Below are 27611 nucleotides of genomic sequence, written 5' to 3'. Positions count from 1 at the left end.
GTATCTGTCTGTGGTTATGGGTGAAAAAGAAACAAAGACGGAGAGCCAAAGAAAGAAAGAAATGGAGTAAAAAGATTTAAAAGAAAAAAAAAAAGAAAGTTAGTGATTCAGTGCTGGGACCCCTAGATTTGAATTTGGGGGCAGTGCAACATTCAAATCTGTCTGTGAGTGAGCACACGTTTCCTCCCCCTCCTTCTCCTCCTTCTCCTCCATGCTGTCTTTCTCGCTCACACAGAGAGAGCAGCAACAGGAGGCGCACGTTCACATGCTGTGGAAACAACCGCGGTCCACTCTTTCAGAGTTTGCGTAAATATGATGTTGCCCAGCAGAAATGATGGATGCAGCAGAGTCCTCTGATCCGTACGGCAGACCAGCGCGCAGGACGCAATGGATAGTCAGCACCTTGGCTTACCATTACGGACTGGACCGGGGAGTGGAGAACGAAATCATAGTTTTGGCCACCGGGTTGGATCAGTATCTGCAGGAGATTTTCCATCATATGGACTACCAGGGTGGAGGCAGGCTTGCCGTGGAGGACTTCAACATCCTGTGTGAAGTTCTGGGACTAAACAAAGAGTCCGAGGACTCGGAGTGCGCCGGGGTTTTGGACAGTTTACCCAGCGAGCTCACCTTCAGACACTTCCACGCCAAGCTGTGCGGATACTTCAGCACCAAGGCGGGCTGTCAGTACGAGAATGGCCGGCTGCTGGTGGGGAAGGACAGCGAGCACATAGAGACTCAGATCCGCCTCAGGAGCCCTCTGAAGCGGCGGGAGAAGCTGCTGTGTGTGCGCTCCTCTGCCTCCGCGGAGGGGCGGCACGCCTCCGGCTGCAGACTTGGCTCCTGCACCAAAGAGTGCTACGAGGAGATCGTGTCGCTGGAGGAGGCGGAGGACCGAATAACCAAGCTGGAGGACGAGAATGCAAGTTTGAGGGAGCTGATCGAGGACATGCGAGCCGCGCTTCAGAGCAGCGATGCTCGCTGCTTGGCTCTGCAGGTGAGAGCACTGCTGCGCACTAGATGATGGTGCGTCAGTGTGTAGTACGAGTGAACTCTGCCAAGCAAAAGAGAACTCACAAAAACTCTTTTAAAGTTTCCCCCATGTAAATGTGTCACAGAGGTGGTAGTATGCAAAGCAGGGAATGTTCCGGGGGCCCCGAGCAGAGAGGGGGCCCCTAGAAAAGCTGATTACATCAGACCTAGGCAATGACCATTTCTTGCATGCGCTACAAGGGGGCTGAAAGGGGCTTTGTGTTCCTAACCCCTTCTGTTTGAAACATAGTCTAGATGAAAATGGACAGTCCCCCAACTCCCATTTTTAATTCTCAAGGTTTGCACCATGTCAGTTTGTGGAACCTTAGATTCACAGATGTGGCCTGCAACTTTACCTACCAGCTGTCTCTCACTCTGGTGTCCACTAATGAGAACATTGTTCAATTCAACAGACACCCGTTGGTGGTTTGGTACTAAGAAAGTGTGAAGACTGACAGAGATGAACCTACCACTTAGACTGGTGTCCTAACTTTTCCTTGTTGAGAATAAAACTTTTGGCCCTGTTAATTCAGACAGTATTTAGCACACTGCTTACTGTATTATGTTTTTATTGACTGAGGTAGTGTAGGTTTTGGTGCAGTGCATGTTTTAAATGTGATGACATGGTGTTGTTGGATGCCTTAGATGCATTAGACGGCTAATACATAGATACATTCATTATTATCAGGCTCAATGTCAATGTTTGGTTTTCTTTGGTTTTATGTACAACCATATGATCTATTTTTGCCCGCAGCATCCATCTGAATGAGTTCACAGGAAACAAATAATGTTATTAGGCACAACAACACTCTTAGGCATTAAGAAAACCACTCCCACCAACAACCAGAAGAACTGGTGACTTACAAGATGTAGTGTAGTAAGCATTAGTTAATGATTTACTCTCAGTACTATAGTATCAGATGGTGGTACTCAGGATTCTTAGTGTCCAACAAGACCTATAGACATTGTAAATATTTATCTCTAACTTATAGTATTAAGTGACAGTCCACTGCTATTGTTCATGTCAGTATGTTGCTGACCAGTGGATTTCAGTGTGGACACCCTGAGACCCTTTAATCTAAGTAGTCTAACAGTCGTTGCGTGTTTGATTAGTGAGCTAAATTAAAGGACAAAACAAGTGTGATGTTGGACTGAGATAAACACAGTTTACCCTGATGTTTTCTAAACATTATGGTGACCGAACAATGCAGACACTGATTTTCTGACATTTTACAGACCAAACAAGTTAATCAAGAAAATGATCGACATTTTCCCCCGACATTTTATCTGACTAATATATCTAAATTAAAGATCTGGATGCTTATTAGCAAGTGAGAAAGTCACTTTTGATGACTTATCACAAACTAGTCACTGGTGAGAATCTGTGTCCTGTTTTGAAAGAGTTCATTCAATATTGAGATTTTAGACTTAGTTTGTAGGTTATCTCCATATATTTTGGCTTTAAATCCAAACACAATGGGGATACAAGTACCTAGTTCTAATGTTGTGGCTAACTAGTGTAAGACATTAGTCAACTTGGAGAACGCAGCAGCAAAAAAAAGGCCTTTGTTAAGGATTTTCTTAACGTTTACATCTAAAGAAATGCTGATCAGTGACAGCCAATCTCAATAATGGTACTGCTGACTTCAGAAGAATGACATCGACTTGGCTATTGACTCAGCAGTAAGAGATATTTGGCACAACCTGCAGCCTTGTTCTTATTAAGGGCTAATGTGTTACAGCTTGTGCAAACCTTACCACAAGGAGGTGTCAGTGTTGCACCTGTGTCATCAATTTGGATTTATAGAGAATATCGTGATCCCTTTGGTAATCTGTTCCATTTCTCCTCAGGTAGGACTGTGGAAGAGCCACTCCAAACACAGACCAGAGGACGGCTGTTTTGTCGCCCAACAGAAACAAACTGCCCTTAAAAGTATAAGCAACGGCAACCTGAAGAGCAGCACCCACAGCAACCTGAAGAGCCTGCAGAACATCATCCAAGAGATCGAACTGCTGCAGAACTCCCGAGACCGACAGGTTGAGGAAGCCATGCTGTGTAACCACAGACTGGAGCAGGAGCTGTGGAGCTCTAAAGAGACTGTTGCGACTCTGGAGGAATGTAACCGCGCTCTGAAGAAGGAGCAGGTGGGCATGAGGAGGAAGGTGGAGGAGGCCAGACAGGCGTTGCTCAGTGGACTGAGTAAAGTGAAAGAACTGGAGGCCAAGGCGAATCATGTGCCAGTGCTGCAGAGACACATCCTGCAGCTGGAATCAGAGCTCCTCTACTACAGGTAAAATACCCAACATAACTGCAGTATTTGATATTTCAGCATCAACAGAACATTTCACTTATTATCCAACACCATTTAAACTGGTAACTGGTTTCAGAGCTCACAATAACAAATCTACAGTTCTGTATAGTAGAGATGTCTGAGTCTGGAACCAGGCAAATGCTGTGGTTAGAATACTTAAAGATCCAGAAAAATTATTTTAATTTGGCAGAAATAGAAGATAGATTAATTATATTTTTCAATCACCTGATTGCATAAATTATTGCTTTTTATAAGCCCAGAATAAACCTTTCATATTTATATCAGGAGCCGGGTCCGCTCTACAGAGGCTGCCATTTTGGAGCACCATCTAAGAGCTCACAATTGAGAGACTAAACATCTTTTTTGAGTTTTGATGTTAACTGAAGGCTACATTATGTTCTCCAACACACTTGGAAGGAAAGGGTGAGTGCCTGTCTGATATGGGACTGCAATCAAAGATTATTTTAATTATTGTTTACTCCATAAAGTCCATAAAATGTTGTAAAATAGTATTATTACATGTCATTTTAGCAGACGCTTTTATCCAAAGCGACTTACAATGGAATCAAGTACAATTAGCCAGGGGTGGAATCGAACTTGCGACCATGATGTCTTTGGTACACAAGGTAGGGTCTTAACCACTGAGCCACTCCACCCCCCACTACTATTATAATAGTAGTCTAATAGTATCATTATTTCCCAACACTCAAAAGGCTGATGTTCTTAATATATATTTTGTCCAAAAATAGGCATAGAAAACATATAGAAAGATCTAATTTTGAAAAAAAAGGATTTAATTCACTGCCATAAAGGACCAAAGAAACCAGAAAATGTTCACATTCATGAAGCTGAAATGACAGAACTTGTTTTACTCTCGGGAGACGTGAGATTTTTCACTCAGCCACTTCCGTCAACTTCAGCGTGTGTATGTTCGGCTAAATTAAACTCAACAGCACAAGTTTCTTTGAGGAGACACAGTCCAAACATCTGCTCTGCTTTTTCATTTGTGCAAACATACACTTCAAGACAACAAAGAGAATTCCAGAAGAGTGATGGCAGAAGCAGGAGTCTGACAGAAGGTTCTGACTATGGGTGTCACACTGTAATATATGCGTTTGCATTTAGACATGGTCCTGGACACTTGAATCGAAGTTTTTATTGACTGAGGTATTGACTGGTTGACCGGGTCTTTGAGGTCAGTCAAACCCACGTCCTCCTCATTTTATCTGGGAATTACAAGAAGGTAAGCAAACTACAGCAACAAACTAATTACCGTTATTATTAGTGTTATTTAGAAGAAGCAGAAGAAACAACGGCAAGAAAGACACACTGCCCTAAGGTCACAGAGAGTTCTTCTTCTTCATCAGTTTCAGACAGCTGTCAAAACCCTGAGCAAAAACAATGGCTGCTCATTATGTCACAGGGAAGACAGGCTTGTTTTGGTATGTCACTGAATGAGGCAGGTCTTTGTGGTGAGAGGAACCATCGTGAATTATAGTTTCTCCCTGAATAAAATGACTCTGTTTACCTCTGGCTTCAAGCCTGGAAACTCTGCGATGCTATTTATGAAGCCTTGATGTGGTTCGCTATTCCAATTTTCGGCCTTGTTGTGTTTGAGTTTATTCAACGAACATCGTGTGTGGCAGGTGGGTTCTGCTCGAGCTCTGCTACCGTTGGGAACTGTTCATTTTGGTGGAAGTCGGGGTGTAATTGGACTTTGAAATGTTTAATGTTTATCTCTGTGTCTGTTGTCCCTGCTCCAAACGTATAATCAGTGTCTGCAGGTCTGGCTTTCCTAGATCGCAGATGTGAGGCTGTGAGTGGTTGAAACATCTACATCTAGTCGTGCACAACTAGATCCATATACGATTAAAGTCCCCACCACTACCTGAATAAACACATTTAAAGAAGATCTAAATAACACATTTAGCAGCCACAATACCCTGCCTTTTACCCTAAACTCCACTAATCTATGCAGACTGTGTTCCAAAAATCTTTTCACTGCCCTGCCATTGATGCCCGTTGGTAAATAACTCAACACCACAAAGGCTCTGACTTGTCAGGAGAGAGCTCCATTGAGTGAGGAGCTCCACAGCCTGGCCGTTCCCATCAATCTCTGCTCACTTCTTTCAATCTGTGCCCACATGGACAATACCACACAGCCCCCCCCTCTCCTATGGGTCTTAGCAACTGAGCTCCATGTATATATTCCCACTGAAGACATCAATGCTTACTCAGGCACGTCTCATCTCAAAGCACAGGCAAGACACTGTGACGATTCTTCTTGCTGACTTAGAGCTGCCTTTACATTAAGTCATTACTCGCTCACCTCACTGTCAGATGTCGCGGATCATGTGTGGTAGGTTTTTGGAAGATGCTGCTACGTGTCTGGGGGTCTGTTGAAAAGACTGACCGTAACATTATCCCTGTGGCTTATTTCTAAACTGCTGTGACAAGTAATGAGATTAGGTCTCAGAGGAAAGAGTTACAGGGCCGGGGGGGTTGGTTGGAGTAGTTGGTCCGGCACTGCTTCTGTGGATTTGTCTTAAGCTCTGTGATAATAACGGTGGCGACAGTGAGATATTCGAAGCACAACACGTTTTCAAGCCTTAATAGCCTTATATGTACAGTACAGCTGAACTATGAATCGTTTTCAAATTGAAATTGCAAATTGAAACACCATTGGCATTTTCAATCAATAGAATTAGTTAGTTAGTTATGATTCAACCCTTATTTATCCCTGCCATCTGATGCAACTATCGCAGGAACATCTCCAAATGTAGTGCTGTCTGTACAGGGGTCAAGTGTGCGAGTGTGTGAGTTTCTTTGCCATGGTTACAGTAATAGCTGTACAGAGTAAACTAGTGCTTGTGTACCAGCGGTTGCATAATGGTGGTGCCAGGCTGGAGCATCGTCTCCTGGGTAACAATAATGAAAAGGTGATTACGCTTATCAAATACAAATGCTTATGGTTTGGTTAGGTTTCAGCACAAAAACAATTTTTTTATGCAGTTTTGGGAAGAGGTGAAATAATCATAACCTTAAAGTTAGGTTTGGTTGTCATGGTTACAGTCATACATACAGTGTAATCAATATAATGGAATGGTCATAGATGAAAGAAGCAACATGGACAGTTATTATTAAGAGAGGACGGTCTTCATAAGCACTAAGTTCATGGCTCATTATTTCTTTTTTCATTTCTTTAAATGCGATAAATCCCATTTTCTGAGTTACTGTTCCAACTTCAGCGTGTTTGTGTGCTTTGAAGTTGCAGCGTCTAAAAAAAAAAACCTTGAACGCTCTAAACAAAATGTGTTAGTGTTTAAAACTTAAAGAACACCGTGTCACCACTTTCTATTTGCAGAACAATGAAGAGAAAAGAAAAGAAGCTCAGTTGTATATAAAATTAATGCATGTTGATGTTACACAGGTTCACATTGAACGCTCTCTTGCATTGTGTGAATGACTCTCCCCGTCAAGAACACAGTTTCACCATTATTTCCTGGATCATAAGCAGGACATTTTATTTAGACCTTTTCTAAATGAATTGACTAGTTTGGTGATTCTGTAATGCAATTTCTTATTGGTTTCATTGAATTGATCCTTAAAGTTAGTTGATATAATGAACTGTTTGGGTCGTAGTCTAGATTTAGCTACATCTTAGATCGAGTCACAGTATTTTCTATTAATGTGGAACTGTTCCTCCAACATGTGATTTGAATTTGAGCTTCCTTTTTTTTTTTTGACGTACATTTTCTCATCTAGAAAAATCCCCTTACAAATGTTCTATCAACATCCCAGCAGAAAAAGAAAAAAAAGGACATTTGTTTCTTCAAAGTGAAACCTTAGATGTGTGGGTGTTGTTGCATAACGTCTGTGATTTTCAGGATCGTGTGTGAGCACAGGACAGAGCAGAGGTAGAGCTGCAGCTTCCAGAAGAGCTGATGAACACAGAGAAGTGGGACTCGACTGTGATTGTTCAAGAGTGTCAGTGGAGAAAATGGGAGTCTAAATCATTCACTCTAACCTTTTAGAGCTCTGTAATGACCGGAGGGATTAGACAATAGGAAACACCGCAAAGAGCGAGAGAAAGAAAAGCGGGGGAGGAAAAGCATACCATCTGGACGTAGAAGCAAACACTCAACTGTTTGTTCATCAAATGACATCCATGTTTCGCATCAACCGCAAGAGCTGAATGGCTTCATTCAGCTCTCTGTCATCTTTTCCAAGCCCCAAATAAAACACATGTACAGATCTGACATACAGAGTCACCCACTGAAATGAAGTTTGGTCGTCATTCATCCAGAACATCTTCAATTTATCGATCCTCTTGATTCCAGGTGTCTCTGTTTATATATTCCGGGGATTGATAGAGCGCTCCTATAAGCACATGTGTAGTAAGTGTGCAATTTTAAAGCTCAGTATCACGACTGCATTCTTCTTCTCTGTTTGCCTCCAACCCCTGGCCCTCTACAGGCAGGCCCCGGGGGAGGCATAATCTTCTAGCCTTTTCATTCACTCTGCATGGCGCCTGAAAGTGAAGGCGAGAGGAGGGTCCAGTGGACCATTTATCTGCCTCCACACAAGAGCTGCAGCATTGTGTGGAGCAGGTGCTGCCTTGGCATTCCTCCCCATTAAATAATGTGCAAAGGACACACTCTTGGGGATGTGTGGGACCCGTGGCATTCCACTGCTGCTGCTGCCTTACTGTTGTTCTTGAACAGACTTCAATAACTCACACTGCCAAGTGGACTAATTTTCACTTTGGGCCACTGCCCCACTCTCTCTCTTTCTGGTTTGCAGGTATGCTTACATCAGCAGAAATACATCACACACAAAATATCTTATAAACTCATGCCACCCACTCTGGTTGGACTTCTTTTTCCTGTACTCCACTCCTCATTTGTTGGGGGGGGGTTTCTTTGCTTGCAGAAGGAAAGCTCTCGCTATAACCACCCTCTGTAAATGTTACAAACATTGCTTTTTGGATTATGTCTTCTCCTGATACCAAGCATTTCTATCCCAAGACATGATTAGTAATCGTCAGCTATGTAAACACAACCCCTCACCTGTGTCTGTCATGCTGCAGGGCACCGACATGCCCTGACTAAAGTTCAAGCTCAGGTTCACAGCATGCCCTTCACTCTCAAACCTCTCAAGAGAAAGAACACTAGCATTGACCGATGACACCTGAAAAGGAAACGGCTCCTCGGGCAACTGGGGCATGATGGGGTTTATGTTGATGGAAAGTTCACCTCTTTGCAGCGCCTTGATAAACACAGGGAGGAGGATTCTGGACGTAACAACAAACAGCTGGAGTATACCACCCCCTCCCCCACGGACCAAATGCCCTTCTTTATGCTTTTGCTATTAGGATCTTATTAATTAGCAAATGCCCTGACAAAGCACAATAGAGCCCTTCGTGTTTACCTCTACTCCTACTGTGTACCTTTAGTGGGGTTGTAAAAATTAGGCCTCCATTAAACAGGCTACAAAATGCAGCCATACATTGTATATTTAACTATGCCACTTGTGCATTTTCTTTACCAAGGTCTTAAATCTCAAGCTGGTTATTTTCTATTCTATTGTTCCAGTATATGATAGTGTAATATACAGTGGCACACATGCTGCACTGTGATTTTTAAGGTGGAGAACTTAAAGTTTTCCTGTTGGGGAGTGCTTCTGTGTTCTTTGCAACTTGTCGTTCTTTCCATGTTTCAATATAATTTTGGCCATAGATGAGTCGAGAGGTGCCTTGGCATAGGGATCAGTTTAAAAGCAAAAGAAAGAAAGAAAAGGGAAAGAAGTTTAAGTGGGGAGCAGCCACACAGTTCAGGAAATGTTAAATTGATTAACTGTCTTTGCTCCACATGTTTAGTGCTTCCTCGAAAGCGACTGTTTGCAGGTTTGCAGCAGCGTGTGGCTGCAGTTCTACCTTCATCCTCCTTGAAGCTGCTATGGCAATAACTTTATTTTTTCTATTTGTGATATTTGAAGCAGCACTCGTTTTTTTCCCCCTTTTTTTTTGAACTTTAGAACTAGACTTTGCTGACAGACACAGTTTGTTCTTTCTTTCTTTCTTTCTTTCTTTCTTTCTTGCTGTTAACCTACATTATCCTTAACATGTGCCATAAAACCCCCCAGTGAGCTAAAAGAAGCTAAAAATATTTCCCAGCTTTATATTGTCCAGCTTTGTTTCAGTTGTTGTACTTTTCTGCTAAATATGCCTGACACTAGCTATAGCTGAAACATGTGAAAACACTTGGCTGATCAAGGTCAAACTGTTTGTCATGATGAGTGAAACCATTCATCTTGTAATGGGATCAAACTGTAATATCAAATGATTGGTTAACATTGTTAACCTCAGTTTTAACTTGTTTTCTTGCAGACGATGTTTGTCATTCTGCAACTAGTCGTTAAAAATGTCAACCATCGCTGTACGCTCACTGTTTATATAAATTTGACAAATCATTACTCACCGAAATGCAAAACAAAACACCTACGTTCACACCCATATCCCACTGCAAAGTCTGCAGCATTGTTAATATCCTCTCTGTCTCTGCATTTTGGCAGGTCAAACTCATCACATGCTGCTTTTGCATTTGCTCCATTGGCGAGAACTTAAAGGCTTGTCTAATGGAACACTGATCAAATATTTTTGGTGTCTGCTTAGTTCCCACAACCCGACCAACATCCAAGACGTCTGTCTGGACTAAGTTCAGGTGTCTCTGCCCATTCAGACAGAAAGCTCATACTCAGCACCACCACCCATCAAACCATGTAATGAGAAGCCCCACTTTAAACACTTTAAATCTTATTCCCAATTTGAAGACAAATTAGAGCCAAACATTTGTGTGATAGTGAACAGGTCATTCTTTTGACTTGCCTTTGTTTGTCTTTTTTTTCCCCCCTGTAAGCCTCAAGGTAATTTTGCATGTCAAAAGCATGAGAGAGAGAAGCCGTAGCCTTGCTACAGTATTCAGCGGATACAGGCTACGGCCTCCCTGCAGCAACTTTCCATTAAAGTGCAATTAGTCACACCAAAAGCCTGCATTTGAAAAAGCCCTCCAACAGTTCATTCCAGAGTCCGCGCGTTTCTACAGCAACCGGCAAAGGTTTGAATGTGTTCATGTCCATGCACCGTGTTCCGTGTTGGTCCAAGTGCAGCTGCTCGCCCTCATGAACAAACACTGACTTTACTCCACCACTGATTAAAGTAAGACTCTCTGATTGATTGCCCGAAATCCTGCTGTAATTGTTGACAATTAGTGTGGTCAGTTGATTCTCTCCAGTGTTTAAACAAAGAAATCTAAAGTCATACACAGAATATAATGTCGTCCAACAGCATCTGCCTCGTGCCAACAGGATATAAACATCAGGGTGCTGTGCTTTTCTTTTCTCTACTTTTTTTAAGAGAGTTAGGCTGCTGAAAACCTTTTTGAGACTTTTCTCCCCAGTAAGTCATCATCATCTGGAAACACTTATACTGTGATTTACGAAGGCCCCCTATCGGATTTCCCCCAACACAAAAGAGCAGACGGCTGGAGAAACCTAGAAAATTCAAACCGCTGCAGAGCGATCGATTGGCCCACACTGCAGCCTCAGACTTGTTTTAGGCACAAATGTGAACGTGTCCACGGCATACAGCACATACACGTTCAGCTGCTGATGAAATAGTTGCAGCAGAGGTATGAAAACTCTTAAAAGGAGTGTAAATTATTTTTGCAACAGTTCTGTTTAAACCAGTGCTTTTACCTCACAGCTTACAAGCTTACTCCTGCACTCACACAGCCGTTCTACCACTGACCCACTTTACTGTAAAATGCCTCTAAGATACAATGTCTGGCTTCAATTACCCCACCCAGATTTGGCACACAACATCAGACGCCTCTATAAAATGATCGTGCTGCTTGTAGATGTGGCTTAATACATATACTGCCTTGTGTTACTTGATATGTTCTCTTTGATGTGGAGAATAGGATTGGACTGAACTTTTTCCTCATCTGTGCAAATTTGAGGAGCATACGGTGACAAGAAGGATCCGCGACGGTGCAGAAAGGATCATGTACATGTACAGAGAACCTGCTGTCAAACAGACTCGCTGAACAGACGCTGTGCCTTTCAGGTCGGAGGCGTCGAAACTACAACTCCCGAGTAGCACTAGTGCGGAGCAGCAGCAGCAGCTGAGCGGCGGCAGCAGAATGGGCCAGAGATGCTGCCAGGATTCCCAACATGACCGCTGTTCTCCAACAGGGCGCGCTGTGACAACGCCAGACAAAAGTGAGATGATTTTAATTTAAGGACAAAAAAAAAAAAAATGCATTTGCTAGTGTCTCTTTACTGCAAAGGTAGGACTGACTAGAAACTTAGTGGTGATAACAGATTGTTGTTGATGATGGTCTAGTGGAGGAGCAGCTGTTTCGCTCAGTGGAGGGCCAGGCCGCCTCTGATGAGGAAGACGACAAGTGGACCAGAGATCAACAGAAGCAGGTGGACGAGGTGAAGAGGATCCTGACCAGGCTCTCCTGCTGCGGAGAAAGGTACAGCACATCTGTATTATTACAATATCTCCTAGCAGGGCAACAGCTCACAGAAAGCCTGTCATGTAAGGATAACTATTACACTGTAATTTTAAGATTGCATTGTTATTCTGAACTTAAAAACACCTAAAAGCATCACATAGGTTTTTCCTCACATCAACATATGTAAGAGTGAAGTTATTTCTGAGAAGGACATGAATAAAACACTGAATAATAATTCTAATAAGTCAGGAAACTTTCTCCAGATGACTGAAGATGTTTGCATAATGTCGTGAGCACTGCACTCACTAATTTGAGCTTTTGCTGTCGTCTCTCATTAGCTGTAGGTCTGTGACTTCATCAGTCTTACTCATGTGCCTGACCAATCAGCTGTAGTCCAGTACTCCAGTCTTTTTCTTTTTTGCCTTCGGAAAGGTTCCTCACCGAATGAAATGAACCGGAGGTGTTTAGCAGCCGTGATAAGAGAACTAAAAACATGCTTCCTTTCTGATTTCCTTGAGCATGTTGGCATATTTGTCTTTACATAAGGAAGGAAAACAATACTGTGCCAAGAATCCTTTGAAATGATGTCCCATCCACTGTCATGTAGTACCATCTGCTACTGCATAATTAGAAAATCACAGACCCATACAGACCACACCCCTTTCAAACCTCTCCCACTAACCCCACCTTTTTTGGGAATCCAGACAATGGTTAACCCTTATCTTAACCCTAAATAACCTAAACCTTCATGGCTGCTCTTCACATCTGCAGCTGGATGCACTTAGATATTCATGCAACATAGTGCAAGTCCAGTCTCTTCGTTTTCATTGACCTCTTAGTGTTTTCCATTGAGTTCAAGGGAAAAAATGATTTGGGAAGGAGAAACTGAAACCATTTTTTTGTCCCCCTCTGGATAAGCCATGTCTCAGGTATGCTCTAATACGCTGCATTAGTATTCATAACCTTTCACCTGCCAAATGTAAATTACTGACTCCACTGTCAGCCCTTTGGTCTTTTCCAACTCTCCAAGAAATCACCCAGGTGTTTGCAACCTGACACTTTCACATTCACTTTCACACAGTTGCTTTCTCTGTGTCTGTGTAATCCAACTTAGTCTTATTTACATTACATAGACCAAGTGTAGACGCTCCTCCCTATATTTTTTGGACAGCTTACAGTGGCTTTACCAGACCTTGTTTTGGAGAAAAGTCTCTGCAGCTGGAAACAAGGCTGATGAAAGCGCACCACAGAGTAAATGTGCCATAAAACCAAAGCCGTGTGCTACAAAAGTCTTAAAAGCTCCGCAGCATTGCAGCCCGGGTTGATAATTCTGTTCCGCTTTTCCCTCTGAAGAATCACTTTGAAATTATCATTCATTTATTTATTCAAAAGGGACATCATACAGTTCAAGGATAAATGTTACCATTTGATGCCCTGCACCAGATTATAGCTCAGAGCCAATACACATCTGCGGTGCCTTCGCAGGTCCAAACATAGTACGGTGCCAAATGTATACAGGAGTGCAACATACAAAGTTTACACACATAATCACATCCGAACATGTTGTCTAATAAACATATAAGGCACATCATAGATGTATGCTTGACAGGAATAACATTAAGGCATTAGGACCATTATGTTTCAGAATCTGTGAGTGTGGCAGTGTTTGACAGACTTTTTTAGTTATTTTCAAAAGAACTAAAACAGCACCAGTTCCTCACATTGTCAAGCAGCGTTTTTTTTCCACTCGCAGCAGCTACAGAAAGAAACTGGGGTCAATTTAAAGTGTCCAATTAACAATGGGCATTAGGGGAACCTTGGCTGTGGCCAGGCAGGGACTCAAACTGGCAACCTTTCGGTTACACGTTTCCTTTCCACTTGGCCATGGGTTGCCCCATTTTATTGTTAGTATGATACTAACAAGTTAGTATCATACTAACAATAAAATTAAAAAGCATATTTTCATACCAATAGTATGAAAGTAATGATAAATGTTTACGTTTTCTCGTTAGGCTCCTGTAGGCAAAAGATTGGCTGTCACCAATCATGGAAAACAATAAAAATTATACTTTTACATAAATTACAATTTCTTTTTTTACCCTATTACTGAAGTATGTTCTACATCTGCTCCTGCTTTGTTGGGTCATGAAGGTGCTGCAGCCCATTTGTATGACAGGGCTTACACATATAGACAAACAACCACATTCACAGGTATTTGCATGCCTCCAATAAAATATGTTTTTCTTTTTCAATTTAAAAATATTAAGGATTAACCTATGTTGACATCTAATCCAAAGCACAGAAAAAGAAACTGAATTTGAATAGGAACTACATCCACCATAAACCCTTCCCAGTGTTTTGTTGCTCATTTATGACTCAGGACATACTACATCCTTCAAAATCCAGTTTCTGTGTCTCTGAACCTGATATACTCTGTGTCTTCTCACACATGTTCACACGACCAGGTGCGACGACAAGACATTCAAGAAGCTGCTGTCCAATTTCGGAAGTTCCCGGAGTGAGGAGAGCTGCAGCGCTGTGGTGGAGCTCCTGGAGAGGGTGACTAAGCTGCACAAGCAGCTGGAGCTGAAGGAGAGCCAGGCCGAGATCGACCTAGACCAGGTACACACCTCCGCTGACCACCATCACACCAGGGTGGCCTACCAGGGTACACAGAGCCGCTCCCTCTGTGTGGCTTTTTGCCTTGCTTTACATTACAAACCATTCTGTGGCTGTGTGTATGGTGTTAAAGTAGATTATAGAGGACTGGGGAAGGTTGTTATGAAAGTCAACAGCTTCAAAAGCTAAACCACAGCGAGTGGCTTGAGTGTGCAACTTCCACCTAACCAAACCACCAGCAGTGGCTACAAAGCCTCCCTGTGTCTGTGTGTCTGTGTGTGAGCAGCTGTATCTCACTGGAGCTGACCACAGGAACACAACCCCTCTCCCTCCTTGTCCTCCATGACACTGAAGAATCATAAATTAATGGTCTCCTGTTACAGCTGAGTAGTATTTTCACAACACAGGAAGACAAGCAGAAGGGGGAACGGTGATGTAATGTGTTCCCAGGACATCTCAGCACTCGGGGAGGAAAAGTTCAAAGTAAACACAGTCCTGACTGTGAGGCTTTGTTTATGTGCGGGATGTGTGGGTGAGACATTTGTCCTTCACTTTGCTCTGACGTAAAAAGGTGCACTGCAGGGATTTCCAGCATTTACACTAGATGCATTTATATTGCATCAAGATGTTATGCAGCTATTTGTTATTGTCATGTTTCAGTACCTAAAGCCTGATTTAGCTTATGGGCAGTAGAACTCATCAGAAAACCAGGTGTCCAGCAATGTTTTACCCACACACTAACCCCAAGCATCTATTTAATCTGTAACTGGTGAAGTGTATGTATGTGTATATTTGTGTATAAAGGGGTCCAAAGGTCTGGGTCCAATCCTAACCCTAACCACATACACACAGAGGTTTGTGCAGCTCTACATTAAATTCCATTCATTTCGCCAGCCTGACCAAAGCTTTATCCCCAAACTTAACCGAAACCAATCATTGAGAAATGAGGTTCTGCCTTATTAGGAGCAGGTTTTTGTCTCCATGAGGACTACTGGTCCTGACAAGGTCAGTCTTTGTGCCAAAAAAGTCACAAAAGTCACTCTGAACATCTCTCGCCAGCTCCTTAGTCTAATCCCTGGATAATGTCTGAGTGAGTCACTGTGAACATCACGTCTGACCCAGACCACCTCGTGCTGCACTCTTCACAATTACCTTGACCTTTTCCATAGTTCATGTCTGATGTCTGACAGACTCTTTTCTCTGACTGGTGCTCCTCTCAGATGAGCCATTCTGTGAGCAGAGGGACCTGACTTACCTGTGCTGTGTGTTTTCAGATGAAGGATTCTTTGGTGCAGGAGCTGCAGCAGAAGGCAGAGGAGACGGAGCTGCTTCACATGGAGCTGCAGATGTTGGAGACAGAGAGGGTTCGTCTGTCTCTGGTCGAGGAGAAACTTGTAGACATCCTCCAGCTCCTCCAGCAGCTCCGAGACCTGGTGAGTCACTGCAACTGCACCCTGAAAGGGAAGATGAACCAAAGATGGGTTTGTCATATTCACATCATATTTGTACCATGTTGCAACCCGAACATCTTGTTTTGATTGTTAGCACCATTAAGTCTCGTAAACACACACTTAGGACATCAGACGAACTAAAACTTAGAGTAATCAAAATCATTTTGCAGTGTTTCCAGCTGAGATGAATCCACTCGTGCCGTACTGGAGTGATTTATGTGGTCAGTCAGAATGAAAAACAGACCATAAATGCTGTTCAGGGACAAACCTTCATGAAGACATGGACATGGACGATACTCTGAAATTAAAAGTCATTAAAAAGAAAGACATTTAAAAAAGAACAACGTGGGTTTGTGTGAATCTAACCCACACTTGTTGAACAAGTCAGACTTTCTCTTTAAGGGCCATCTGAGAATCTCTGTCTCTCTCATTTCAGAATGTCTCCCGGAGGTCTCTTGGGAAAATCTTACTCAGCACTTTGGAGTCCTGCAGTGATCCACAACACGGTTAGTGGGGCTCACACGGCCAATAAAAATGAATACAAGACCTGTGAAATGCGTTAATGAAAACGTACAGCCACTCAGTGCCGGGAATCAAATGAAGCTCTCGTCGGCTCGTGTGTGTGTGTGTAACATGATTTCCACATCACTCACATCTGTTCCTTTACTGCTCAGGCAAAGCTCACATACTGGAGGTGCTCAACGCTCTCTATCACGAACTGGCAGCCTGTGAGATTCTGTCCAGTGGTGGACCTCTGGAGAGAACACAGAGTCAGCAGTCTCTCAACGCTCTCATCATCTCCTGCTAAACAACACTGCCTCCTGCTGGGCCAGTGTTGTTCCAGCAGCCTTTCTCCAGGAACACCAGAAGTTACGCCTGTGATTTAGAATCAGGTTAATTGATGTATATAGTGTATGATTAATGTATTATATTGTAGCTTCTATACTCTGTAGACCCTGTCATCTATACAGGAATATTAGTCTTGACTAGAGAATTAACGTCTTTAGTGAAATACTTTACTATACATACAAGTAGATTCATGCTTCAACAGCTATTATTGCACATGCTTTTTAGAATCCACAGGATTCTGAATGTGAAAATGTTGAAATAAGCTAAACTTTAAAGGGGCACACATTAGTCTGTGAGAAGCTTTGACCTTCACTTGGAATTATAAGATGACAGATAGAACTTAAAGGTGGGGAAAGTGACTATATTCCAATATCTGCTAATATCTCTGTGTTTGGGAAACATAGGACCTGTTTAGACCTGGTGTTAACATCCATCCTGAGAGATCTGACCACACTTAGTATGACTGGATTACCCTATGTCATGCATGCACCTCATGTGACCAGTCGTGATTAGGTCACTTCCCCTGCAATGTATGTAAATATAAACAACAATGTGACTCTTGTGTCCACACAGCTGCACCATTTCTATGACATTAGCATTGAAGTATCCTATGGTCACTGACTCCTCACCTGTTTCTTAGTATAAGACCTCAGTATTTCACCTGAAATGACAAACGTGTCAATCTGAGTGGAATCAGTTGCAGTGTCATTGCTACCTTTACCTGGATACAAAACCACTCACTGATGTCACTGAGTCGTGTCAATTAAAGACTTTCAGTTATGCAGTATTGTGGGTGTGTGATTTATTCGGGTACGTAAACATAGACTGTCGACCTCTCGCTGCTGCCAGCTCAAACAATCGGACCTTCATACTTGCAATGTATCAGAAAGTTAAATATATGACTTATTACACATTACTCCTTTTTAAAAGTAATACTATTACACATAAAACATATAACATGATAATACACACAACTTGTTCCTTTGGAACATGATCCACTTTACTTTTCAGGACATGTATTTCTCTCTGGATCCAGTGGTAGATGAAGGATTCAAATCTCATACTTTTTGCAAAGACAGTGTTTTTTTCAGCACAATGCACATTATCATAAGTGAACTGGTCCAAAAAAGTATTCATCAAGGAGTCTGTCAGGTATGTGTTTCTTTTATTTTATTTTATTTAAAAAAACAATGTTGTTGTGAAATCTTAATGTGCAGAATAACTAGTTATTTACTGCTATCAATCTAATGAGATGTGTGTGTTGAAGCATAAAATAATAAGTAAAATATACCGAGAATCTTAAACATGAACCTCGATTGGTTATCACATTGGCAGATGATCGAATCGAGTTCCTAGGCAACCTTTGAAATCCCGCGAGATTAAGCGCGTCTTTAAGTAAGTAATACAGATATGATGAATTGACTGGCAAAATAGTTTCCCTCGTACGCATCTGAACGTTTGTGGTGTAAATGCAGGAAGCGGTAAACAACAATTTTTGGAGGATTCTTTGGGAACTTTTCATGGGTTCTAGGATTCTCGCGAGATTTCGTGAGTTGCCTGGCGACGTGACGCTAACCTCGCTCAACCTGACGCAGTGAGTTTGCTACGTCCCTTATGCGCCTCTCTGACTTTCAATATAGTTCAAATTTAAGTTTGTATGTTACTTCGAGTTTTTTTCACGGCTTTAAATAATAATTACGGTGAAAAATGACGACTGTAGTCGCTCAGTCCCACTTCATCTTCGGTCTACGAACAGGTGTGACTAATAATTTGTGTTTCTTTGACGAGCAAACCGTGGTTTTTCCCTGTGGAAACAACGTTGTGTGTTACAACACGGTACAAAGATGTCAGAGGTTCATTCCAGGTAAGAAAGTGATCCTAAACGTCACAGTCATGTCACGTGTGTGAGATGAGAGAACGAGAATCTTAAACATGTTTTAAAAAATGGAAACAGTACTTAACAAATCAAACAATAAGAAAAAGAAATAAATAAAATGCAGCAACGTTTCATTATTGCTGTAATTAATCTTTTCTATGTAATATATGTGTGTTAATGTCTTTGGCAACTTGTTTACTGTGAGAATTTTAACTTTTTTCAGCATCTTGTTGTTTACTTTCTCAGATATAACATTTTCCCAGCTGTATATTTATGATTTAGGACTGAAACATTACTTGGTTAATCAATTATTAATTATATGATTATAATCGTTTAATTGGTCGAAGTATTTTTTTAAAGAATTAAAAAGTTTTCTAATTTTCAGAGGATATTTTTGGTTTTCCATATACTGTAACAACCAAATCAGTAAATCTGAATGATTTTGGTTTGTGGACAAAAACAAGACATTCGAGAACAACATTTACATGTTTAAGAAACACTGATCAACATTTTTCAACAGTTTATAGACTATTTGATTACTTGATTAACAAAAAAAAGTACTGACAGATTCATCTATTAGGTAAATAATCATTAGTTGCAGCACTAATCTGGTTTAAACCTTTTCGCTAGATACCTTCTCCCTCGAAATCATGGCTATTTCACTCCTGTTGGTGTTTCTGTTTGCCTCTGCAGGCTCAGAGAAAAGCAAGGACATGCGAGCTTTGGCCATCAGTGCTAACCGGCGTTATTTGGCAGTGTCGGAGCGTGGCGAGAAGGCCACCATAACTGTGTTTGACCTGCAGCACGAGCAGGGCAGGAAGAGGAAAGTCGTGACTGCAGGTGATATCCCTGTCGGAGAGTTTGTATGCATGGCTTTCTCCCCGGATTCCAAGTATCTAATTGGCCAATCAGGAGACCCAGAGTGGACATTGATCTTGTGGCTTTGGGAAAAGCAGAAAGTCCTGGCGACAGTGAAAACCAGTAACTCAAACAACCCTGTCACCCAGGTGAGACCTTTCATGCAGTGGAGCATATAGAGTGTCATCATGTACATATTACAAAACGTGTGTGTAAAATCATTTTCAGTTATTAGCCGTCTCCTCAGCAGCAACATACGTATGTGGATCGACTTCTTGTTCATTGTTGCCATTTTCCCTTTGACACTTCACCTCGTCCAGTCTGCTGTTCCTTTGTGTCACCAGCACTTTGTTGTAGCCGACAAAATAACAACTTCCTACTGTCACAGTCCTGCTGTAATTAAACAGCATGTATGTTTTCATCAGGTCAGCTTCAACCCACACAACAACATGCAGCTGTGTGTGAGCGGAACTGGTGTGTTCAAGCTGTTCCGCTACACAGAGGGAGCCCTGAAACAGAGCAGCTTCCCAAAGGTGGAGTCCATCAGTTTCCTGTGTCATACTTGGATGACGGCAGAGCGGGTGGTGGCGGGGACGGACACTGGCAGGCTGCTGGTGTTTGAGTCCGGAGACCTGCGGAGAGAGATCAACACATCTTATAAGGCTTTGCACGAGCAGCCAGACAGGTCACAATGCACTCCACATAGGCCTATTTTAGGGTAGCCATTTTATGTATGTATGTATATATATGTATATATATATATACATATGTATGTATATATATATATATATATATATATTTATATATATATATATATATATATCATAGCGATGATGACATTTGTGATGATATTTAATAGAATTTCAAAATAGAAGTGTTTGCTTTGATATGGAACTATAAATAGTTAACAATATAAAATGTATTTATGATGCAACATGATTCTGTAAATAAAGAAACTGACCAACATAATAATAATAAACATGACTTTATATTAAGTGGGGGGCCGGATCAAATTGACTGGTGGGCCCTGCAAGTGTTTTAAGAACCCAGCTGTAAGGGGTGAAGGGTGATACATTGTTAATTCATTTTGAACATTAGGAACATTAGGATCTGAAATAAAGTAGCCATTTACCAAAACTGAAGAAATTCTATTTTTCACATGATAATCCCCCTAGTTTTTACCCTAGTGAGTAAACAGGTTGTTATGCACTAGGATAAATGGGGAGAGAGAGAAAACGTAAAGCAGTGTTTTTGTTTTGTTTTTGCAGGCAAATTGGGACAAGGATGATCAAAGACCCTGACACGGATAAAGCATCTACCGCCTCTCGCATAACTGCCATTCTGTCCTATTCCAAGGGCTTTGTGTGCTCAGTGGGTCTGGGCACTGTGTGTCTTTTTGAAAAGACAGAGGAGGACAGTTACAGGAGGAGCAGGGAGATTAAGGTAAAGGTTTTTGCTAAAAAGGCAACTGTGACACTGTAGCAGAATCAGTCACTTCCAAATTACACCCACAGATGTAGACGTATCAGAGAGGACACATCCTAAAATACACACGCTTCTCCAACAGATCCCTCCAGACCCACACAGCGATGAGGTGACCACAGCTGAGAGACAGGAGGTTGACACCATGTGCATCAGTCCAGCAGAGGAGACTCTAGCCATCAGCACAGACCAAGGACAGTTGTACAGCATCAGCCTGTCCTCTGTGGACATCAGCAAGGTAGTACTGTTCAGCAAAAAAAGGTATTCATTGTTGGACCTTCATCCCCTTACATTTCCTCTGTTGCACATACAGTACTGCCCCTACACTGGCTTTCAGCTGACTTTCTTTGGTGATAGTTTCCAGATCATTGTAGTGACCTTAACTCTTTTAAATGTCTTGTTTTTTTTAGGAAGAACAACCACACTTTGAGTTTCTGTCCCAGTCCTTCCACTGCAAGTCCATCACTGGTTTATCCGTCTGCCTTTGGAAGCCCCTTGCAGCCACCAGCTCTCTGGATCGCTCTGTTCGCATCTGGAACTACGAGACAAAGTAAAGTTGACAAGATTACTCCCAAATCCTGTGGGTCATTCTATTTTATATCTCACTGCCCTTTTCATCCTTCTCTTACAGTTCTTACAGTTCAGGGATGCCAACATTAAAACATATTTAGGAAAAGTATCTGTAGACAAGTTATTTTTCATAATTTCTGCAGTGTTTACTAAATTGGAAGAAACTAAAAAATTAGAAGATTTTTCAAGAAAATGCAATACTTGCATGTGCATGGGTTTTCTCTGGTTTCCTCCCACAGTCCAAAAACCTGCAGAGGTAAATTGGACACTCAAAATTGACAGTAGGTGTGAGAGTGAATGGTTTAATGAGATAAATTAGGTCTACAGTTATTTACTAATAACATGTATTTACATTTATATCACACGTTTTTAGTGCTTAGGCAGCAGTAAATTGAAGGATGGCTGTACAATTTAAAATTATAATTTATTTTGTTCATTTAAGCTCTTAATAAAATCGTTTTGCTGACACTTGAAGTATAAATGAACTACTGTTACTGTTTTTAATTCGTAACAAAGATATTCCCTTTCAGACCCTTATCATAAGGAAAGTAAATTTGATTATTCTTTTGACCTTTTAAGGTGCAGATTGATGTGTTAAAGGATAGCGAACATCGGGCACACATAATGGGCTGCTGTCTTTTCAAGTTAAAGGCATGATGAATCTGAGGTTCAAGTGTTAAACATTGAAGACATGCTTCATTGCTGCTCTGTGTCAATTGTCTCACAGAGTGTTGGAGCTATACAAGGGATTCCAGGAAGAGGCACACAGCGTAGCTCTGCATCCCTCTGGCCTTTTCATCCTGGTCGGCTTTTCAGACAAACTCAGACTTATGAACCTGGTTATCGATGACATTCGCACGTTCAAGGAGTTTAATGTTCGCGGCTGCAGAGAGGTGGGGGTGTATATTTGTGTTTTGTGTTTGTTCACACCGTCTGCCGAGCATGGATGACCTCATGGACTCTTTCACCTCCTTCCTCTTCAGTGCGCTTTCAGCAATGGTGGCCACATGTTTGCAGCTGTCAATGGAAATATAATTCACATCTACTCAGTCACCTCTTTTGAAAATATCCTCACTCTGAAGGGCCACAATGGAAAGGTGAGACCGCCGTGACGACAATGCACTGCACATTCTACAGCAGACCTACCGTCACATTTGACATTAACCAGACATCTTTGTTTTGGGCAGATCCGTGGTGTTAAATGGAGCCTGGATGACTGGCGGCTTGTGTCATGTGGGATGGATGGTGCGGTGTATGAGTGGAACACACAGACTGGCAAGCGTGAGTCAGAGAGCGTCCTCAAGTCCTGTGGTTACACAGGCGTGGCCTTCTCTTCAGACTGTGCGACCATCCTGGCTGTGGGAACTGACCTCACACTGAAGGAGATCCAAGACTGTCAAGTCAGTAGGAGATAACTTTTTACATTTAAATATACTGACTATTATGCTCTTAAGCTATAAAATGTGAATGTAGTGGAATATGCTTTATGATTTGTTCACAATTATTGTTTTAAAGAATCAGGTTTGGAAACTTGGACCATTACATTTGACAATAACATCAACTAAACCAATAATATTGACAGTTGTTGTCTTTTGCTAATAATGTTACAAATATCATATATATGCGCATCCTCTGCACCAGTATTATAATATATTAAACACATGAAGTCATGTAACACTGTGAGAGTAATTTGACAGGAATGTTCTTGTTGAGGATTTGTTGTTTGTACAGGTCCTAAGGGAGGTTCCTGGTGATGAGATAGCTCAAACTGCCGTCGCCGTGTCACACTCTGGAAGGGTCATCTTCACTGGGACCTCCAGTGGAACCATCAGGGCCATTAAATACCCATTACCCATTCAGAAGGACTGGATCATGTACCAGGCTCACTGTGGCCCAGTCTCCAAGGTGGGTCAAGTATGACTGTCATGTGTACCGCCATTAAACTGAGATGAAATCCACTAACCCTATACTGCACGTTCCTTAGATGGAGATCACGTCCGATGATCAGTTCCTGCTGACAGCGTCTGACGATGGCTGTCTCTTGATATGGAAGATCATTGATAAGGAAGGCCGAGGATTGAAGAGCAATAGGCAAATCATCATCACCGAAGAGATTCTTGTCACCAAGTCAGACCTGGAGGAAAAGGTCAGTGGATGTTGGCATTAGGCCATTTTACTTTCATTCTCCAGCTGTAGACCATGTGCTCATGGTACAATTGTTTATGCATACATAGATATGAATCTGTCTTCTTTTTTAAATATGTTAAGATCAGTTTTGAGCCAAACTGTGAATATTTTCTCACATTTTGTGTGCGTGCGCGCATTTGTGTTGCAGACGCAGAACATGCTGGAGCTAAAGATGCATCTGGAGGAGATGCAGATGGAGAACGAGTACCAGCTCCGCCTGAAGGACATGAGTTACAACGAGAGGTTGAAGGAGATTTCTGACAAGTTTACGCAGCAAATCCAATCTCTGCAAAATACACAGCAGGTCTGCTAGTAACCCCCGACTGTGTACAATTTAATTTTTAAGATCACAGTTTCAGGTCAAAGAAAAACTATTTTTATTTTGTAATCTAAAATAGTTCATAAATTACTTTCCTTTCAGGTATTATCACATGCAAGGGGAATGCATAAATGGATTTCCTTTTTTTGAAGTATTATTGTTTGTTCTCAATACTGTCTCTATAGGCCATGAGGACAGAGATGGAAAAGCAGGACTGTGAGCACCAGCAGAGCTCTGAAGAGCTCACTCTGACACATTCCAAAGAACTTGAAGATTTAGGTGAGTGAATTGGTGTCATCACTATCAACAAAGTATTCATTTGTCTTCCTACGATGATCATTGTGTTTATCTGTGATATGAAGAGACCTCCTACAGCCAGAAGCTGATTGTGGAGCATACGAGGTTCCAGGATCTTCAAGCAAAGTGTGAGAGGATGCAGGATGACTTTGAGAAGCAGCTCAAGTCTGCAGAGGATCACAGAGTCCAAGCCCTGGAGGAACTGACACAGAGTTATGAAGCCAAGCTGCAGGAGAAGACTCAGCTCCTGGCTCAGGTCAGTCAGCAAGCAGGAGGATGGCAGAGCTTTAGTGAGGCGTGACCCCTGAGCTTTGTCATGCTTTTATGTTTTTTTTATGCAGTGTCAGGAGGATGCACAGCAGCAGATCCGGGAGTTTAAAGAAATGATAAAGCAGGTAGAGGAGGATGAGGACAAGATGATCCACAACATCCAAATCAAATATGAGAAGCAGCTACGCACGGAAAAAGAGACCAACACAAACCTGAAGGGAGAAAGCAGTATCATGGTCCAAAAGGTAAAAGACTTTGACTTTTATTTTGAGTCAGAACAATTTATTCTCATCTTTCGCCTTGTGTGCTTCTCATTCAGGTCCACAGTCTGCAGAGGCAGATTGAAGACAAGGGCACAGACATAGACAAATTGAAGCAGGAGCGGCAGCGGCTGCTGAGACTGATCCGCTCCCTGGAGAGTGACATCGAGGACCTGAAGAGACAGATCGCTGGACATGAAAAGACCAACCAGGACAAGGTGTCTGTAATCAGGGCTTATTCAAAGTAGTGCACACTGCACTACTTTGAATAAGACAAGCAAAGTTATAAAATAGTGACAGATTAGATCTCAATGAAATGATTAGTTGTGTTTATTACAGACAACTTTTAAAAAACCTTTTTTACTGATGGCTATCAGGATGAAACGGCTAAATTCAACAATTTAAATTGTGGACCCTGGCTTTGAAGAAGTAATGTCAATTCAATTGTGGGAATGCGACATGGTTTAGGTCGTGAACATGCTCTCCTAAAAAGTGTCTTATCTTATAACTCACAGTAGCTTCCTCCTCTGAAATCCCTCCATACTTCTGTGCTGATGCAGGATAAGACCATCGCTGGCTTGAAGAAGAAGAACCAGGAGCTGGAGAAGCTGAAGTTTGTTCTGGATTTCCAGTGCAGTGAGCTTAAGAAGCAGACTGAGCCACAACAAGACGAGATCATTGAGAAGAAGGAGAGGATCCATCAGGTTTCGATATACTCGGCTTTCATAAAAGAAAAAACCCTAGCAAGTAAATGTTCCCAATAGTAAATGTCCCATGCTGTTTGTGCTCTCCGACAGCTGCAGGAGGAGCTGGTGCAAAGCCAGAAGAGCAACACTCAGCTGAAGCTCACTGTGTCTGACCTGAGACTCAAACTGACCACCAGAGATAAGGAGATGCACAAGGAGATGCAGAAAGTCAGTGCACATACTAAACACTAACACACCGCAACATGCCAACTTTTCAGTTCACATGTGTACTTTTCGGGCTCCACCCATGGAGCAAATGTGTAACATGTAATATGTATATAATATATACTGTATAAATGTGTTTAACTTTACTACAACTACTCATATCAAGAAGCAGTAGAAATCCACCCTTCTTATCATTATCCATTTATATTTTACCAGAGTTCAATGTGTTGTGTGAGTGGCTGCATGTTACACACAACAACATTGGTCACTGGTCACCACATATCACATGTGTCTGAAATAACCAATCAGAAGCTAGGAAGACTTAGACTGAGGTAAATGTCTGTACTACTTTGCAAGTGTATCTTAGAAAAGCACAGCTGTCCTTTGGAAATGCTCTATGCTGTAACAGTCTAAAAAGTATAACTCATGTTTGTATGTACACATATAATACAAATATGTATGCAACGTTATTTTATTGTGTAGCATTAAACATAAATGGGTGTTGTCTGTGGCCAGGTGAAAGATTTGGAGACACATCTGAAGCGGTTCAAGTCAGACCTTCATAACTGTGTTGGCTTCATTCAAGAGCCAAGGAAACTTAAGGACAGTGTGCAGATGATCTATGCCCGCTACGTGCCACAGGCTGATGGAGTGAGTGGTTCATTTAGTCTTTTAGTACTTGTGTGTACTCTCACATACACTAAGAAATGCAGTCCATATGCAAACCTTGTGCCTGCTGTTTCCAAGGTGGACAAAAGCAGTGTCGACGAAGATGTTCAGAGGGCTTTCTGCGGCCATCGTGATCACCTGGAGAGGACGGTGAACAGTCTGAAAACGAGGCTGACCAAATCCACCGAGGAGCATGAGCGAGTGTATGCCAGGATCATGAAGGTGAATGAACTCTTCGCTGCACACGCCGTTAACACAGACGGTATTCTAACAGTGACTGTCGCCCCCTACAGGAGAACGTGACTCTAATCACTGAAATCAACGAACTGCGCAAGGAGCTGCGTTTAGTGAGGAGTCAGGTTAAAGACTACAAAGCTCAGCTGCTCACATACAAGAGATCCAACAAGTCACGTCCAAACTCAGAGGAAGGACCAAAAAAGGAACCTGAGCGTGAAAACGTCAGTTAAAAAACTGTTGTCAAACTATAGGAGCAGCACTGGGACAAAGTACTTCAGGGATGATTAAAAAAAATGATAACAGTAAAATGGCAACACAATTTAATCTCATATTTACAATGAAGATAACCTTGAATATTAAGTATTATATTTCTACAATTCAGTGTAAATGTAGATGAAATAAAGGGGTCATCTGAAGTATGGGTTAGGATGTGTTGTGGCTCATTCATTTTAACTTTTTATCCTGATCATCTTTCATTGCTGCAGGACATAAATTGTGATGTTTCAAATATGCCATTATTCAAATTACTGCCATTCACATTATAGTATATTGTGGGATGGTGGATAACTGATCCTGTCTGGTGGAACTCAATTTGGGTCAGGCTGTATTCAAATCCCGAGTTCATTAAAAACAGGTTCAGTCGGTTTGTTGATGTGGCATGTTTTTAATGTGATATCACAAATTGGAAAAAAATACATTTTGGTCAGTAGCTTCAAACTCAGGTACGGTTGGTCTGGCTAAGGACGGAGGACAGAACTGTGTTGGGTTTTAACTCAAAGGTTCAGGTTTTCTTTTTCAGGCAAAAAATATGGAATCACCAGTCTTGGAGGATGTTCATTCAGAAAAAAAAAGCAGATCACAGACATGACACAAAACTAAAGTCATTTCAA

General features: G+C 41.9%; 2 protein-coding genes across 2 annotated transcripts; both read left to right on the top strand.

The window, feature by feature from the left end:
• Positions 1-235: 235 nt before the first annotated feature.
• Positions 236-17569, top strand: efcc1 (EF-hand and coiled-coil domain containing 1). Its single transcript, XM_044023605.1, has 8 exons — positions 236-997; positions 2884-3323; positions 11470-11624; positions 11749-11884; positions 14332-14488; positions 15760-15918; positions 16373-16442; positions 16611-17569. Exons 1-8 carry the CDS (start codon positions 332-334, stop codon positions 16742-16744), a joined length of 1917 nt encoding a protein of 638 aa, XP_043879540.1. The 5' UTR covers positions 236-331; the 3' UTR covers positions 16745-17569.
• A 791-nt stretch (positions 17570-18360) lies between these two features.
• Positions 18361-27365, top strand: LOC122768847 (cilia- and flagella-associated protein 57-like). Its single transcript, XM_044025132.1, has 21 exons — positions 18361-18649; positions 19355-19668; positions 19945-20204; positions 20788-20962; positions 21087-21239; positions 21412-21551; positions 22299-22464; positions 22555-22668; positions 22759-22971; positions 23303-23476; positions 23556-23717; positions 23907-24062; positions 24263-24356; positions 24440-24630; positions 24716-24889; positions 24964-25122; positions 25465-25608; positions 25702-25818; positions 26332-26466; positions 26563-26706; positions 26778-27365. The coding sequence occupies exons 1-21, from the start codon at positions 18493-18495 to the stop codon at positions 26949-26951; spliced, it is 3516 nt and encodes a 1171-aa protein (XP_043881067.1). The 5' UTR covers positions 18361-18492; the 3' UTR covers positions 26952-27365.
• Positions 27366-27611: the final 246 nt, after the last annotated feature.

The sequence above is a fragment of the Solea senegalensis genome, linkage group LG4, assembly GCF_019176455.1.
Source record: "Solea senegalensis isolate Sse05_10M linkage group LG4, IFAPA_SoseM_1, whole genome shotgun sequence".
In the NCBI taxonomy this organism is placed as follows: Eukaryota; Metazoa; Chordata; class Actinopteri; order Pleuronectiformes; family Soleidae; genus Solea; species Solea senegalensis.
This window is presented reverse-complemented; position numbering and strand designations above follow the sequence as displayed.

What these genes read in the sequence shown, in the direction of transcription:
- efcc1 (XM_044023605.1), top strand. Translation starts at nt 332, where the DNA reads ATGATGGATGCAGCAGAGTCCTCTGATCCGTACGGCAGACCAGCGCGC. An exon ending in CTCGCTGCTTGGCTCTGCAG is followed by an intron (nt 998 to 2,883) that starts GTGAGAGCACTG and finishes ATTTCTCCTCAG; the next exon opens with GTAGGACTGTGGAAGAGCCA. An exon ending in CTGCAGTGATCCACAACACG is followed by an intron (nt 16,443 to 16,610) that starts GTTAGTGGGGCT and finishes TTTACTGCTCAG; the next exon opens with GCAAAGCTCACATACTGGAG.
- LOC122768847 (XM_044025132.1), top strand. Translation starts at nt 18,493, where the DNA reads ATGACGACTGTAGTCGCTCAGTCCCACTTCATCTTCGGTCTACGAACA. An exon ending in AGGAGATCCAAGACTGTCAA is followed by an intron (nt 22,972 to 23,302) that starts GTCAGTAGGAGA and finishes TTGTTTGTACAG; the next exon opens with GTCCTAAGGGAGGTTCCTGG. An exon ending in AGACTCAGCTCCTGGCTCAG is followed by an intron (nt 24,631 to 24,715) that starts GTCAGTCAGCAA and finishes TTTTTTATGCAG; the next exon opens with TGTCAGGAGGATGCACAGCA.